Genomic DNA, 14,411 nt, shown 5'->3' on the forward strand with positions numbered 1-14,411 from the left:
TGTGCCCCGAACAAAGTTCAAATTGTGTAATCATTATTTTCTTGAATTTTGCATTACTCAGTTTTGTAAGCTTTGTTCTACAATTCAAAATTCAAACTTTCCCTCTAGTGCATGAGTTTTACCACTATAAGTCCTACCTATCCTATTCCTCTTAGATGAAGCATTAGAATTAAGGCTTCCTAAGGTTTAATTACCGAGGAGATGGAGCCTAATTTGAGTGACTTCTTTAATGAGGATCATGCTAATTCTTCTCATCCTAATCATGTGCCAATTAATGGATCTCATGATGAAGAAAAAATCTTAACTAGGGTTTCTTTAGATCAACTTTCTATATTGGACAATCAATTTCACAACTTTCAACAATGGATGTCCCAAGATTACCCTAATAGTGAATCTCTTCCATAAATTGAAGGTCTTAAATGCATGCTTCAAAGTGATAAGAATAGAATTTATATAATGCATGGCATTGTACATATTGTTGATTCTAATGTCATGCCTATCAAGAGTTGTGCTGAAACCCTAGGTTATTCACAACCTTCAACACAAGTCAATTTCTCTACTCCTTTGACTAATCTTATGACTAGTATTCCTACTTTTACATCCAATATCATGGCTACTTCAACTCAAAATGTCATTCCTACAACTATAGGTCATGGGACAATCTCTCTTTTTCATTTAATCCTCCATCATTACCTATGTCTTCCATGAGTGTTCCTATTATTCCTCAATCAATCAGTGTGACATAAGGGGGAAATTTCTTCAACAGTTTTATTTCTCCTTTAAGTGTGCCTTTTCCTACATAATCATCACTAATGCCTACTTATCATAATGACCCACCACCTTATTCTCAGCCCATGCCTTCTTTCAATAACATCACACCACCTTCTCAATCACTTATGTCTAATATTAATTCTTCTACTGAGATGACACTTAAGAATCTTGCTCAAACTGTGTCTTCCTTACAACAACAAATTTCTTTTATGATTCAATCCAAGTTTAGTGTGCCCACCTTTGATGTTGCGAGCCAACTTTCTCTTGATATTGAGATCCCTCAATTGGAACTCTATAATGGAAAAGGTGATCCTCTAATGCATCTCAAAACATTTCAAACCTTGTGTACTGATTTTGCTTATGATCAATCATTGCTTGCAAAACTATTTACAAGAACACTAAGAGATAAGGCTTTACAATGCTATTGCTCTTTGCCTCCTTATTCTATCACTTCTTTTCAACAATTGGCAAATGCTTTCATCCAGCAATTTTAAAACAACATTGGTCCTAAAATCACTTTGACTAATTTAATGCATTGTAAACAAGGTGTTAAAGAAAAAGTGATTGATTTCATTGGTAGATATAAGAATTTGTGTGCTCAAATTTCTTTTCATGTACCTGATAATGGTATTCAAAGAATTTTCATTTCTAATTGACAAAAAGATATCAGGGAAAAGCTTATTTTATCTGAGTCTACTTCATTTCCGCAGTTGTGCTCAACACTCCACAATTATCAACTAGTTGTGAGTCAAATGGAGCAATCCACTCCTATGGCTTTGAGTGATAAGGGGGAGAGTGCTCAGCAACCGTTTACGAAGTTCAAACCAACAAAAATCTTCATCGAATTCAATGATCCAATCAACAACAACCATGTGAATCCAACAACAGGTGTGCCTTCTATTCCTAAATTTTTCCAAAGAGAAAGACTGTTTACTCCTTTGAATGAATCTTTAGATAGTAATATGTCTCATTTGTTGCATATAAATGTTATCAAACTTCCCCCTATAAAACAAATTGATCCTTCCAAACTTGCATCTCCTTATTTTGATAACAATTCCTTTTGCCAATTTCATCGTCAACCTAGTCATGATACTGAGAAATGTTTTGCATTGAAAAAGAAGGTTCAAGACTTGATTGATAATAATACTATATTTGTGGCAGGTGTGAATGATAAAGGGAATAAATTAGTTTCTCCTCCTAATCAAAATCTTAAGATTTTCACTGATCCCTTGCCATCTCATACCTCTAACATTATTGATATTGTGCCTAATTCTCTCACTTCTGAGGAATTCGCCTGTACGGCTCCAAACTTTGTTAATATGGTAGTAACATAAGATTTGCCTAAGGATCCATGTATTACATTTGACCCTAGCAAGACCATTAGAGAACCGGATGGTCCTTTATACATAGTTTCGAAGGTTAAGGATATCCCTTGCCATGGGGCCCCACTTGATCCCTCTTGCATGGTTAATGTCATAACTGAAGAGTATCTTTTTACTTTATGATTGCATAAGCCTATATATGATCCTTCTAATTTTGTGGTGAAGTTATTTGATGGTTTCTCTTGTCCTACCATTGGTTCTATCACTATTCCTGTTGTAGTTCATGCTAAATTAATGGATGTTGACTTTGTTATCATACCTTCTTCTGAGAAATTCTGTGTGAATTTGGGCTATCCTTGGCTATCTTCCATGAAGGCTATTGCTTCTCCAATACACAAGTGTGTTAAATTCCCTCACAATGGAGAAATAATAACCATGAACCATATCTTATTTCGTCCATCCGAAAGAAGCACTGGTATTCCTATTGATCTCTTTTGGCCTAAACAATTTCAATCTCTTCCATCAAGGAGTGGTTCTCTTTTTCAATCTTATCAAAAATGGAAGAACAATATGATCTTATCCTTAAGTCAACCTAGATTGCCAACACTTGACATTCCTATTATTCTTCAAGAAGAGGTTCTTCCCCTCTCAAATAGAACTAATCTCCCTCCTAAGGAAAATTGTCCACCTACTCCTATGAATGTGACTTTACCTTCTCTTAAGGAGAACAAAAATATTCCTCCTAAAGTTAGACCTATACCTCCTCCTCATGTTGGATCTGGTCTCCTTCCTACACCTAATATTTCTCCTTCCTATAGTGCAGTTACATCTCCTTCCTCTTATCGAGAAAAGAGGCCTACTTCAACTATTGTTCAACCAAAAAGATCTCAACCTAAACCTTCAACTATCAAGGAGGGAAACATTCCTACTTCTTCAAATGTTCCTCCTCCTTCTCAAACTTCAACTAAGACTCGATGGAATCATTATGCAAGAGAACGCATGACAAATACATTGTGTTCGAGCTCATGAAGCTATCCCTCAAAATACTCAGTCTCCTCAGACTCTGACAGTTGACATGATTCCCTTTTCTCCTAATAAAGATGTTCAACCAACATCTCCAAATCATAAGTTGCATAAAACATGTGATGGTTTTACTCCTACTCATGTTCTTACTCCTCTTTCTTTAAACTTTGATGAAGAAATGGGTGAAAATTTTATTCATAATGGCAATACAACTCCTAATGCTTCTGATAGTGACTATGAGTATCTTGATGTGGACAAACATTTATCGGATGAGTTTTCACAAACCCTAATCCTAGCTCCTAGAATCGAACAAAGTGGCTTCCAACATGAGCATAGTCCTTGTTTGGATCTTGTGATAGCTCCATCCGATGTGCTCAATGTTGCTTCTCTGGCATGTTGCTCACCTTCCCAAAATAGTGATGAGAAAGATCGAGAGGCGGATGTTGTTCTATATTAGTGATATTAGCACTATAGATCTCTCTCTCTCCTCTCTTTTTTTTTTTGTGACCATTCTTCTATTGTGTACCCCTATTATTCTATTGTTCCCTTAATGTCTACTTGGGCATGATATAAAGCATTGAGATCTTCTCTTGGTCTCTTTCATGTTGACTCAAAAGACATCCTCTCTTCCTTTTCTTCTAAGGTAGTGTCATACTTTGGGGAATGAAGATTATTATATGCACATACAAATATGATATACATGAGTTATTATACAACATACTGACCCCAAGAAAAGAAATACTACCTTGTATTTTCTCTTCATTATCTTTGGTTTTATACCTCAATTGGGAGCTAAATCCTTGCGATAATGTTCTCCCTCTTTTCTCTCTCTTAGGTGTATCCTACGTTAAAGCAATCACTCCCAATAAGGTGTGTGTGATCGCTTTAACGTGGGGGCATACACTCTGCTCATACTTTCCTTCTTGTGATACTTAGAATTACTTAGTGAACCTTGTTTTGCTTTGTGATCTTTAGTATCCTTTCTTTCATGACTCATAGAAGATATAAGGCATAGAATTTTATCAAAATTAAATTAAAAATTGAAAGAATACTATAACTAGTATGATTTTGTTGTGTAATAATATTCAATAATAAAATTTTAGAGATTTTATCTCAATAGGTAAGAAATTATATATTCACAAGGAAGTTATTCAAGAGAACAATTGTATTGTTTAGCGATGGTGAAATATATTTAAAATAATGATAAAATTTTGGAGCCACTAAATTTTGAAAAGTAACTAGTTCTTTAATCGCCACAAAAAATTGTAAGTTATCAATTACAAAATTATATTATATGTGTATATTTAGAATGTCACTCTTCAAAATATCTATAATATAAATGAATATATATTAAAATCAATATAAATTAAAATTATCCTAAAAATATAATCAAAAATATGAAAAACTAATGTCTTATTAATACTATCCCTCACACTGGTTGGCTGAAGCTGAATATCGTCGGGTCTTCTCGTGGTAACCAGGGTCAGGCAACAGGGGGCAAAGTGATTAGAGACTCATGTGGCAACCTCCTCCTTTCTTGTGTGGAAAATTTTGGTGCTCAAGCTTTGAGACTGGCTGAAGTGGCAACGGTCTATCATGGGTTAATTGTAGCAAGGGAAAAGGAGCTTGGATGCATCATTATTGAAGGCGATTCTTGCAATACAAGAATGATGCTTAAATGTGTGGCTAAACCAAACTATAAATCTAACTTGCTATTATCAAGTGTCATGTTCTCCATCCTACTCTCAGAGATGTCAAGTTCTACCATGTGATGTGGGAAGAAAACTATCTAGGGGACAAGTTTAGGCGCGTATGTTAATGATTTTGAAATTTGGATTCACTTTTACGAAATCCTGATAGAGGCTTGTGGCATGATTTTGAAGGGCTTGTTTATTAATGATGAATAATCCCAATGTTTCCTTTTTAGTACTTTTATTTCTTTCCTTTTCCATTCCTTACTAGCTAACGCAGTGAGATTTAAATTTTGTTGGTACCACTTACCACTATATTCTCTAGGCTTGTTGCTTTCTCAACCTAGTTTTCTTTTCTATGGATATGGGTGGTGATTTGATTTAGATCGAACCCAAAAAATTCTCTGAATTTAAGATTAATCAAGATCTTTGGAATAAGGTGATTAAGGAAATCTAGATACTTATGCCGAGGGGATGACCAACCATGATATTTAGCTATCTACAACATTTGTTCATGTCTAGGATAATGGTACTATTAAGATTGGCAGTGTCACCTTTATGGTTTCAATGGGGACTGTAGCAAAGGTGATTGGGCTATCCCTCGATGGAGTTTCATTTCCCAAAAAGAAAAAAGGGAATCATAAAGAGGACTTTGATCATTTCTTTGAACCTAGGGAAAGGGTTTCCAAGCTTCAAAGTGGTTGTATTAGGGAAGAACTACCAGATACTTGGAAGGAGTAAGCTATATTGTTTACGAAGTACTTCACCTTAGAAGAAAGGAAAAGTAGGCTCCATCTGTAGAAATTCCCCATGTTAAATCATCTCTATCATGGGGTAAGAATGAGTTTTTCCTTCTAGGTTATATCATCTTCTTCTCAGTCCGTTTCTAAAGCCATTACTAAAGGTTAACCCCCACTCCATTAGGGATTCATTTATAGATTGTATAATTTCTAACCAACTTTATCCCCCTCTGGTGGGGTCCCTTCTATTGAGATTGGGTTCACCTATGATGCCAATTTATATGTAGATCTTATTGTTACTCCCTCTAATTCAAGGTAGTGTCTCATTTGGGTTCTAAAATGGCCAATAGGAAAATACTTGCTAGAATGGCCAAATTTAAGACCATTTTCACCACCAAAAAGGATCAGGATGTCCATGCTCAACCTCATATGCAACAAAATATAGATATTGTTGAATATTTTGGCTCTGAGCCTCTTTCATTGGATGATTCATACTCCTCAGACACCACATCGTTCGATTGGTTCCCTGCTAAAATTGGGGCTAACACTAGCCCTTCCCCCATAACCCCTCCCTCTATCTTGGTTCTAACTAACATTGTGAAGGACCTACATGAGGATATAAAAAGATGAGACAACCTATTAAAATGGCTCTTTGCAAACATGAATGTGGTCATTAAAAGATCAACCAACTGGATTCAGTGGCTAAGGCAAAGGCCAGGGCTAACACTTGGGTGGACAACTTGGATGAGGGCATAGTTTGGAGAATTGTCAATGATCTTGTTGGCATATTGGGGCTAGTGGGTAGAAAGATTGATGATACAGACTCCAAGATCAAGATGCCAGGGACCAAACTTGAGCTGGGCCAAGAGGTCAAGAAAACCCAGGAGGCCCTTAAAATAAAATTGGGGAGGTAAACCTTGCTTGTAAGAACATGGATAGTAATCATAATGCCTCCTTATAGGCTATCCAGGATGAGATGGAAAGGAAAAGGGAAAACAAAAGAAAACACATCGAGTCCCTAGCCATAGTCTTTGGCCCCCCATCATCTCTAGTGAAATCTACCCCTGACTTCATGTTGGTCTCCCCTAGCTCTAAGATTGGGTCAAGTAAAAAAGTCTTTTTTTTTTATAAAGTGCTTAGTTTGTGCCAAGTTGGCAAGAAGGATACCCCCATATAGTAGACCATCTCTTTGTGTCTATGTTGGGTGGTTTTTCTATGTTTTTTCATTATTTAAATTCTTCTTTTTTTGCTATTCTTTTAGTGTATTTGTTAGATCTCTATTCACCCTACCTGTTTTTTCTTATTTTTTGGGTGGGGGAATTTTTTATTGGTTGCACATCCCTCGTGTGCTCTTGGTGTCTCTTTGCGGATAGGTAATGGTATGAGCCTATCTCAATTTTATTAATGAAAATAATATAATTATCATGCATCTACAAACAAAATAAAAGTGTGGAGCACAATGTCAAACAATGAAGGGAACCTATGAGGAGAAACGCTAGAGTTTCTTCTTATGTAAGAGTTAGGGAAATACTAGGGTGGCCTTATTAAGAGTGATAAGGTTTGTTTTGTGTTTGTTGTTTGGGGATTCTTTCTTATTGGGTATGTTACTTTGTTTGTTGTTGATGGTATTTAGGTGGATGAGGAGGCTCTCTAGAGTGAATCAGACGATGAGCTACTATTAGATATACTCAATTAAGCCAAGTATCAAAATACCCACTTTGTCAAGTGTTAAAATTCCCACTATGTCCTTGCACCTACTTTTTTCATGTTCTTTCCCCCTCTTATGATTTTGTTTTTACCTCTTCATGGGTTAGATTTGGTTGAGGAGTCTTGTGTTGAGGTAGTCACTGGGGGCTAAAAGGGCTCTACTTTACAAACTTTTTTTTGAGGTTGTGGACAATGACATTGATCCTCCTTAGATGCCTATTTATTAATGCAAGTTAGATGTTGGGTCCTCTTCTCATTTAACTAAGGTTATTTATATTGTAAAGCTATTTTTGGTGTTGTCCCCTATTGTTGGGTACAGAAGGGTTTTTTTTTCCTCTACCTAGTATTGGTTTGGGTTTCACCAAATTATTTCCTTCACCTATGCAGACCCTCAATTCTTAGAGTGTCTTCTCCTTCCAATACCACTGAATGTAATTTCTTAAGGATCTCTTCTTTGGATTATTTTCACTCTACTCTTTATTAGATCATTGGGCTTGCAAAACTTCTTCTAGGTTGCAGTCTTCACTCATTGGGAGGTTTCTTGGTCACAAGCCAAACATTGATTCTATCTATAGGAGCCCATTTAATAGATGGAATGGTTCAGACAAAATATGTAATCTTTGTTGAACACATTTCTCATATTCTCCTTCAAATTATATGAGGGATTCTCTTGCGTTCTTTAGGGTGGTCCTTGGTTTTCTGGTAAGAATTCTCTTCACCTTCAAAGATGGTCTATTGATTTTAATGTTAGTAAATTTAATTTGACCATTATATGAGTTAAATTTTCATAACTCCCATTGGAATTCTAGAATTAACGTATCATCAAACGAGTTGGTGATGCAATTGGCCAGTTCATTTATATTAATGATATCACAAAATCTAGAAGTTGTTTTCTGTTTACTATAATGTGTTTGTGTTGACATTGATTCAAAGTTACTCAACAAAGTTACATTGATCTATATATTGGTTTTTGGGATTAGGGACTCTTTTTTCAAACCTCTCATAAGTTCCACTTCCATAGTGATGGGATTTCCTCTTGGTTTTGTCAAGAAGATTTTGATTCTATGCTCTTTTGAGAGCATCAAGAATAAGGGTTTTCCTCTACCTCATATAAAAGAGGATTAATACAATTCTTATCCTTGACATAATTATGGATGAAAGTAGTATTTTGACTACCTCCTAAAGCCAAGTGATGCAATATTTTTGTTTCCAAAAAATATCTTCACAAAGATCCCATTCATGAAGTCGTTTCAATAAAGAAGACTCCTTTCGAAGGTGATCCATGGTCATACCATAATCTGTAATAAGAGAAGTAACATTATTCAACTGAGATTGAATCTGGCTTCGTCTATATAAATATATTCCAAAATCTAGAACTGTGCCGCCTTTTGAGTTGGAATTTTATAAATTGGAGTAACTTGGAGAATTAGTAGAGATTACCACATGGAGGTTTTTCCAAATTCCACCATTATGACATGTGTTCATAGAGAGCATGATCTTGTAGCCACATTAATTGAAATTTAAAAAAACACATGATTCTTCATAGGAAAAAGAGAAGAATCAAATCCAAATTTTCAGAAGTTGTGAGACACTTATCACTAATGTAATAAGAAGAAGAAAAAAGGATTTCAACTTTTAGAAATTTATTCCAAAGAATGACAATTAATCGAGTAAAAGAAGCATCAATAGGATTAACATCCACAAGATTGAGAAATGAAATATTGTTTTTAAAAAGGATAAAAGATTGATCTAGTCAACTAAGACCTCTAATAATGTCTTCAAGAGAAAGAATAGAATTAAAGTCTTCATCCAGAATCCATAGAAGAGAAACAAATAAAGTGTGCAAAAGATATAACTTAGACCATAACCTAAGCTTATCGTAAAAAATATGCTGGTGCATTAATGTCAGAAAGAAGAATAAGATCAGTAGAAGAAAAATATTTGTCCACCAAGGATAGTGAGTGCTTGGAAGCAATGAAAAATATAGAAGTAAGTTGATGAGGTCACTCCTCCTTTTCCCCCTATCACCCCCACATACTAACATTAGCATCCCTTTGACAAAGTGGAAGAAAGACTTTATATATCATCCATGGAAAGTTTAGTCTCCTGAAGGAACAAAATAACCATCTCATGAAGTTGAACAAGATTGCAAAAAACTGTTTGATAAGAGGTGCCACCCAAACCCTTGCATTCCATGAAAGGATAATCATTAGTGAGAGTCAGTGAAATGCAAGTCCAGAGGATGAACATCATCCAATTCTACTAAAGCTTCACCCAAAAACTTTACTTTATTTTGATAACTTTTCCTCCCAACCTTACTATTCTTGTCCAAAGTATCTTTTTTGAGATTCTACTACTAAAGACCCAAAGGAAGAGGAATATTTTTCTTGAGATTCTCATTTGCATGAACCATCCTACAACCATTAGGTAAAGTATAAGTAGGATAACTAAAGGGAACAACTGCAAAATAAGCAATAGATCGATTTGAAGGAATCCACCAAGTCATATTTGGAAGGAGCAGACATTTTATGATTAGTAGCCCAGTAATAGAATGCACACTAGAAGGAGTCAGGACTTCCTTAGATACATCAACAACAAAAGAAGAAGGACGCAAAGTAAAAATTTCTAAAATTTTTCCTAGCACATTTAAATTCATGTCATCAAACGTTTCTAGAACATCAAATATATTATTAAAATATCCTTTAGATAAACCTTTCTTCTTTCAAGCAACTTTTTTCACTTTATTCAAATCTCTTACAAGAATAAACTCAGTAGACTTCGTACGCATATTAGACACTAGTTTGTTGCCCTTTACCATAGACATATACTTGGAAGACATAGAATATAAGGGACAAACATCAGAGGCCCCCTTAAGACAATTCCATACGAGATTCTCATAAACTTGGGAAAGCTAACACCTATTTAAGGAAGAGCTTCACAATCCAAGTGTTGAAACCAATGCAAGTTGCCTAGTTCGATCTCAATAGACTCTCACAAGGGGTTATTAAGATCAGTATCCCCATAGATACGAGGATAAGAAGGAACCTTATGGATTTTTTTTTTTTCAAATTTCATAAAAGTGAGGCATTTATAATAAGAGGCTAGTTTTTATACTAAACATTATACAAAAATAATTGAAATTGAATTCAAATCATTATGTTTCTTTTTTAAAAATAGTAATATGAATTAAGTGAAATATTATGTTTTCATAATTGCTATTTAAATTTTTTATATTATTTTAGATCACTATTATTCTCATACTAAAAATAGATAATGATGTATGATCTAAAATGTTGATCTTCAAAACTATTCTCCATAATTCAATTCACAAAAATTAATTACAAAATATATTAGGTGGTCGATATTGTATTCTTGAATTCTTACATCTTAGATTTCAAAATGAGACACGTGTGCACGTGCACACACACACCCACACACACACACATGAGATATATGATATCATGTGGTTTATAATTATAGTGAACATCAAATAGAGATTGTAAGTAACATGAAGAGATAGGTATATTCTTAAGATAAGATAAAATAGATTTTGTATAAATTAAGAGAAGGGTATATTTTAAGAAATAATCTCAAGAACTTTTTATAAACTCTAAGCAATTTTATTATAAAGAGACATAGAATTTGAGATGTTCTTTTTATGGTTATTGGAAAATGAATTTCTAGAGTGGATGATATTATTTTTTTCTAAATGCCATTTTTTAAGGATAAGTAATTGTTTCATTAGTGATTTAATTGGTTGGATCATTATATCATAATAACTTTTTTATCATAGAAAGGTCAATCAGAAAATATAAGATTTAAATTTTGAAATAGACAAGTTGAATTGAACTATCTATTGATAATTATTGATGGAAATTTAAATGATATATAATACCAAGTAATTAATAAATCTTTAAATAAAAATCTAACAATGTACTAAGAAAATAAAATAAGGTACTATAATTACATATTTACAATAAAAAAAAAAGATTTTTTATTTTTTACTTCATATACAAATTTACCCCTTACACATACATTTTACATATTAAATTAAAAATAATAAAAATAAAACATGTACAATTAGGCACTAAAATAGTTAAAATCAAGGAAATTTATGGAATTTCCTATATTACGCCTCGCGATGTTTAGATCATAGAAACACCAACGATTTCCGGCTCCCCTTATGCTTATTAAATTTTGTGTCCCTACACTAACAGAAAACTTACTCCATATACTAACAAAACACTCTATACAATGCTATATACTTTTATCTATTCCCTCTTATAGACCGATCGAGAGCTAAAATTACAACATCATACAAATGGAAGGCTCTCTTTCTCACCCTCTTATTGAAAGTCAATATTCCAATCACAATAGAGAATCCCAAACAATAACTCAGTCCAAGTCCGATTGCCCATCCTATCATTTCACCATCTGAATTCTCTGCTTCACCACTTCTCTCAATACTTGTGCAGTTGCCATAGCCAGAAGAGTTGTTGCAGACGGTTACATTGGTAAATGGAATCCCACTTAGCTTAGGATTGCCCAAGTAGGACGACTCCCCAAACGTTAGAAACTGCCCCCCGTGGGGTAAGATAGATTTAAGAACTGCAAATAACTCAGCAACTGAAGTTCTAATGGAATATTACCATTCAGCCTGTTTAGCGAGAGGTCCAAAGACTCTAGCTGATCCATGCGTCCCAATGTTTTTGGGATTCGGCCAAGACTCTAGCTGATCCATGCGTCCCAATGTTTTTGGGATTCGGCCACTGAGATGATTCCTTGAAAGGTTAAGGGCTATCAAGCCTTGAAGAGATCCCATTTCGGGAGGAATGCTCCCAGATAATAAGTTGTTTGAAAGATCAATACATTTAAGAATGAAAAGAACTTTCACAAATTCAACATCCCAACCTTTCCAGGAAATTTTAATCTGATTTGTATATGTAGCACCAATTGAAGTGTATTCTTCGAGATAGTCTGGATTACTTTGCGATGCATTGACCATTGCGAGCAAATTTGTAAGGTTTCTTGGAATGGGTCCTGAAAGGTTGTTGCCAGAAAGATCCAGAATTTGAAGATTCGGAAGGCCAATTACCTGGCGTGGGGAAGGGTGCCTTCCAAATCATTATTTCCCAAATCCAATACTTGCAGAGATCAGCCTTCTGAAATGGATGAGGGAATAACTCCTCTCAAATGATTACCATTGAGCTTCAATGTATGAATCTTTGTAATGTTGCCCCACTCTGCTGGCAATTTACCTTCCAGATGATTTTCTGCCAAATCTAGAACACTAAGAGAAGAACTATTCCTGGTTAAATGAGGAGGAATGACACTGCTCAGCGTATTTTTTGAAAGGTCAAGAACCTCCAAATATGGAGTGCAAATAGAATCTGGAATCGCTCCGCTGAGATTATTCCGCGACAAGGATAAGAACCTTGCATTTTCAAGATACGCACCGATGTGACTAGGAATAGAACCATTAAACTGATTCATCGACAGATCCAGCAGATAAGCTCCAGCGAGAGGAAGAGGACGAGCACCTTTTAAGCTATTATTGTGCAAATCTAGATAGCCAAAATACTTGGGTAAGGTTACTCTAGATGGCAATGACCCTGTTAATTGATTACAACTAAGGTTCAAACTATAACGGCTGGGTAAGTTCCATATCCAAGATGGAATATTGTTTGGATACTGTTAGCAGATAGGTCCAGAATTTCCAAGTTATATTGGGTCACAAGGAAGGATGGAATTCTATCTAAATTGCAAGAACCTAGTCCCAAAGAGGAAAGCTTAAACTGCGGAATCCATGTTGAGTCAATGTTTACAGTTAAGTGATTGTAAGAAAGATACGGCCACCCTTAAACAGCACACACTAAGCGTTGACCGCTTAGTATGGCAGGTGTGGGCCCATTCCCTTTGCCACCATCCGTTGCCGTTTGTCCCGTTTCCGTTAGCATTCAAATTCTAAAATTTCTCCCGCCCAGTAAGTACGTGAATTCAGTACGTGTGTACCAAAATGGGAGCTATGTGGTGAGCTGGCACGGTTGCAAATGCTCTGACAAACGTATGCAAACTGTGGAAGCACAGACAAGCCGTTGAATTTTAAATAATATATTTATTATTAATGGTCTCTTACTTTTTATCTAAAATTAAAATATAATATATATATATATATAATTTTTAAAATAAATAAATAAATATGATGTTCTAGAGAACATAATATATCTTGAGATGGTATCATTTTTTGAAAATTTTTAATTATCAAAGAAAATGTAAATTTTTGAAATATAATTTAATATTTTTATTTAAAATTTAAATAAAAACATAAAAGGCATTAAAAATTTATGTCACTTTCATGTACTTCAAGTTTAAAAGTTAGACCAAAGGCTAGTGCTATTCATTTCTTTTATCATGATGTGTCACGGTACTTGGATTTCACCTAGTTGAATGTCCTTAATTTTAAATCAAGTTTTAGTTGATGTAACTCTAGTTCCTTAAATGATAACAATTAAGGTATTATACATTTTTAACATACTAATTCATAAAACATAACAAATTCCCTTACTCATATAAAGGGCTTGTTGCAATTGAACACTTGGTTAAACAAATAATTTTATTGGTCACATCACATGTCAAATTAAAGATAATAAATCCCCAAGGCATGCTAATTTATTTTAATTAGATTTACAGAGCCTAATCATCCTTAATTATGCACTATATTGAACCATTTAATAAACTAGTTTAATGAAGCTTAAATTCAAGGATGATAGAAACATAATGTGTGCAACTTTGATTTAATTGGGTTTATGATTGAGGGCATATTTATTATGAAAATATTCCTAGTAAGCTCTATAACCAATTATAGATTGTCTCTAAGTTGATAAAAAATGGCTCTATAAACTTATAAATAATAATAGTGATTGTAATGTGTTAATATGTAATGAGTTCTTAAAATATCCATTTAACTATACAAATAATTTAAATATTCCATAAGAAATAGTGAGAAACCACATGTGAGTGAATTAGAGTTGGAGCAACAAATTATGAACCAATTTTGAGGGTTTGGTAAATCATCATTAGCATAATCACCATGAATTTGATGAAAAATATAATTGAGAAATAAACTAGCAACGGTTAGGAAAAATTCCAAGAAAAGG

The 14,411-nt window shown here is 34.3% G+C and overlaps 1 protein-coding gene across 1 annotated transcript in view; it reads right to left on the reverse strand.

Annotated features, from left to right (window-relative positions):
- Nucleotides 1-11,899: 11,899 nt before the first annotated feature.
- LOC131857858 (receptor-like protein 19) overlaps nucleotides 11,900-14,411 on the reverse strand; it is a 45,117-nt gene continuing 42,605 nt past the window's right edge. Inside the window, exons 3-5 of the mRNA XM_059210628.1 lie at nucleotides 13,080-13,218; nucleotides 12,456-12,866; nucleotides 11,900-12,294 (exon numbers count right to left, since the gene is read on the reverse strand). Of these exons, the coding sequence (XP_059066611.1) occupies nucleotides 11,900-12,294; nucleotides 12,456-12,866; nucleotides 13,080-13,218 (945 nt within the window). The remainder of the gene's footprint in view (nucleotides 12,295-12,455; nucleotides 12,867-13,079; nucleotides 13,219-14,411) is intronic.

Source organism: Cryptomeria japonica, chromosome 8 (genome assembly GCF_030272615.1).
Source record: "Cryptomeria japonica chromosome 8, Sugi_1.0, whole genome shotgun sequence".
NCBI lineage: Eukaryota > Viridiplantae > Streptophyta > Pinopsida > Cupressales > Cupressaceae > Cryptomeria > Cryptomeria japonica.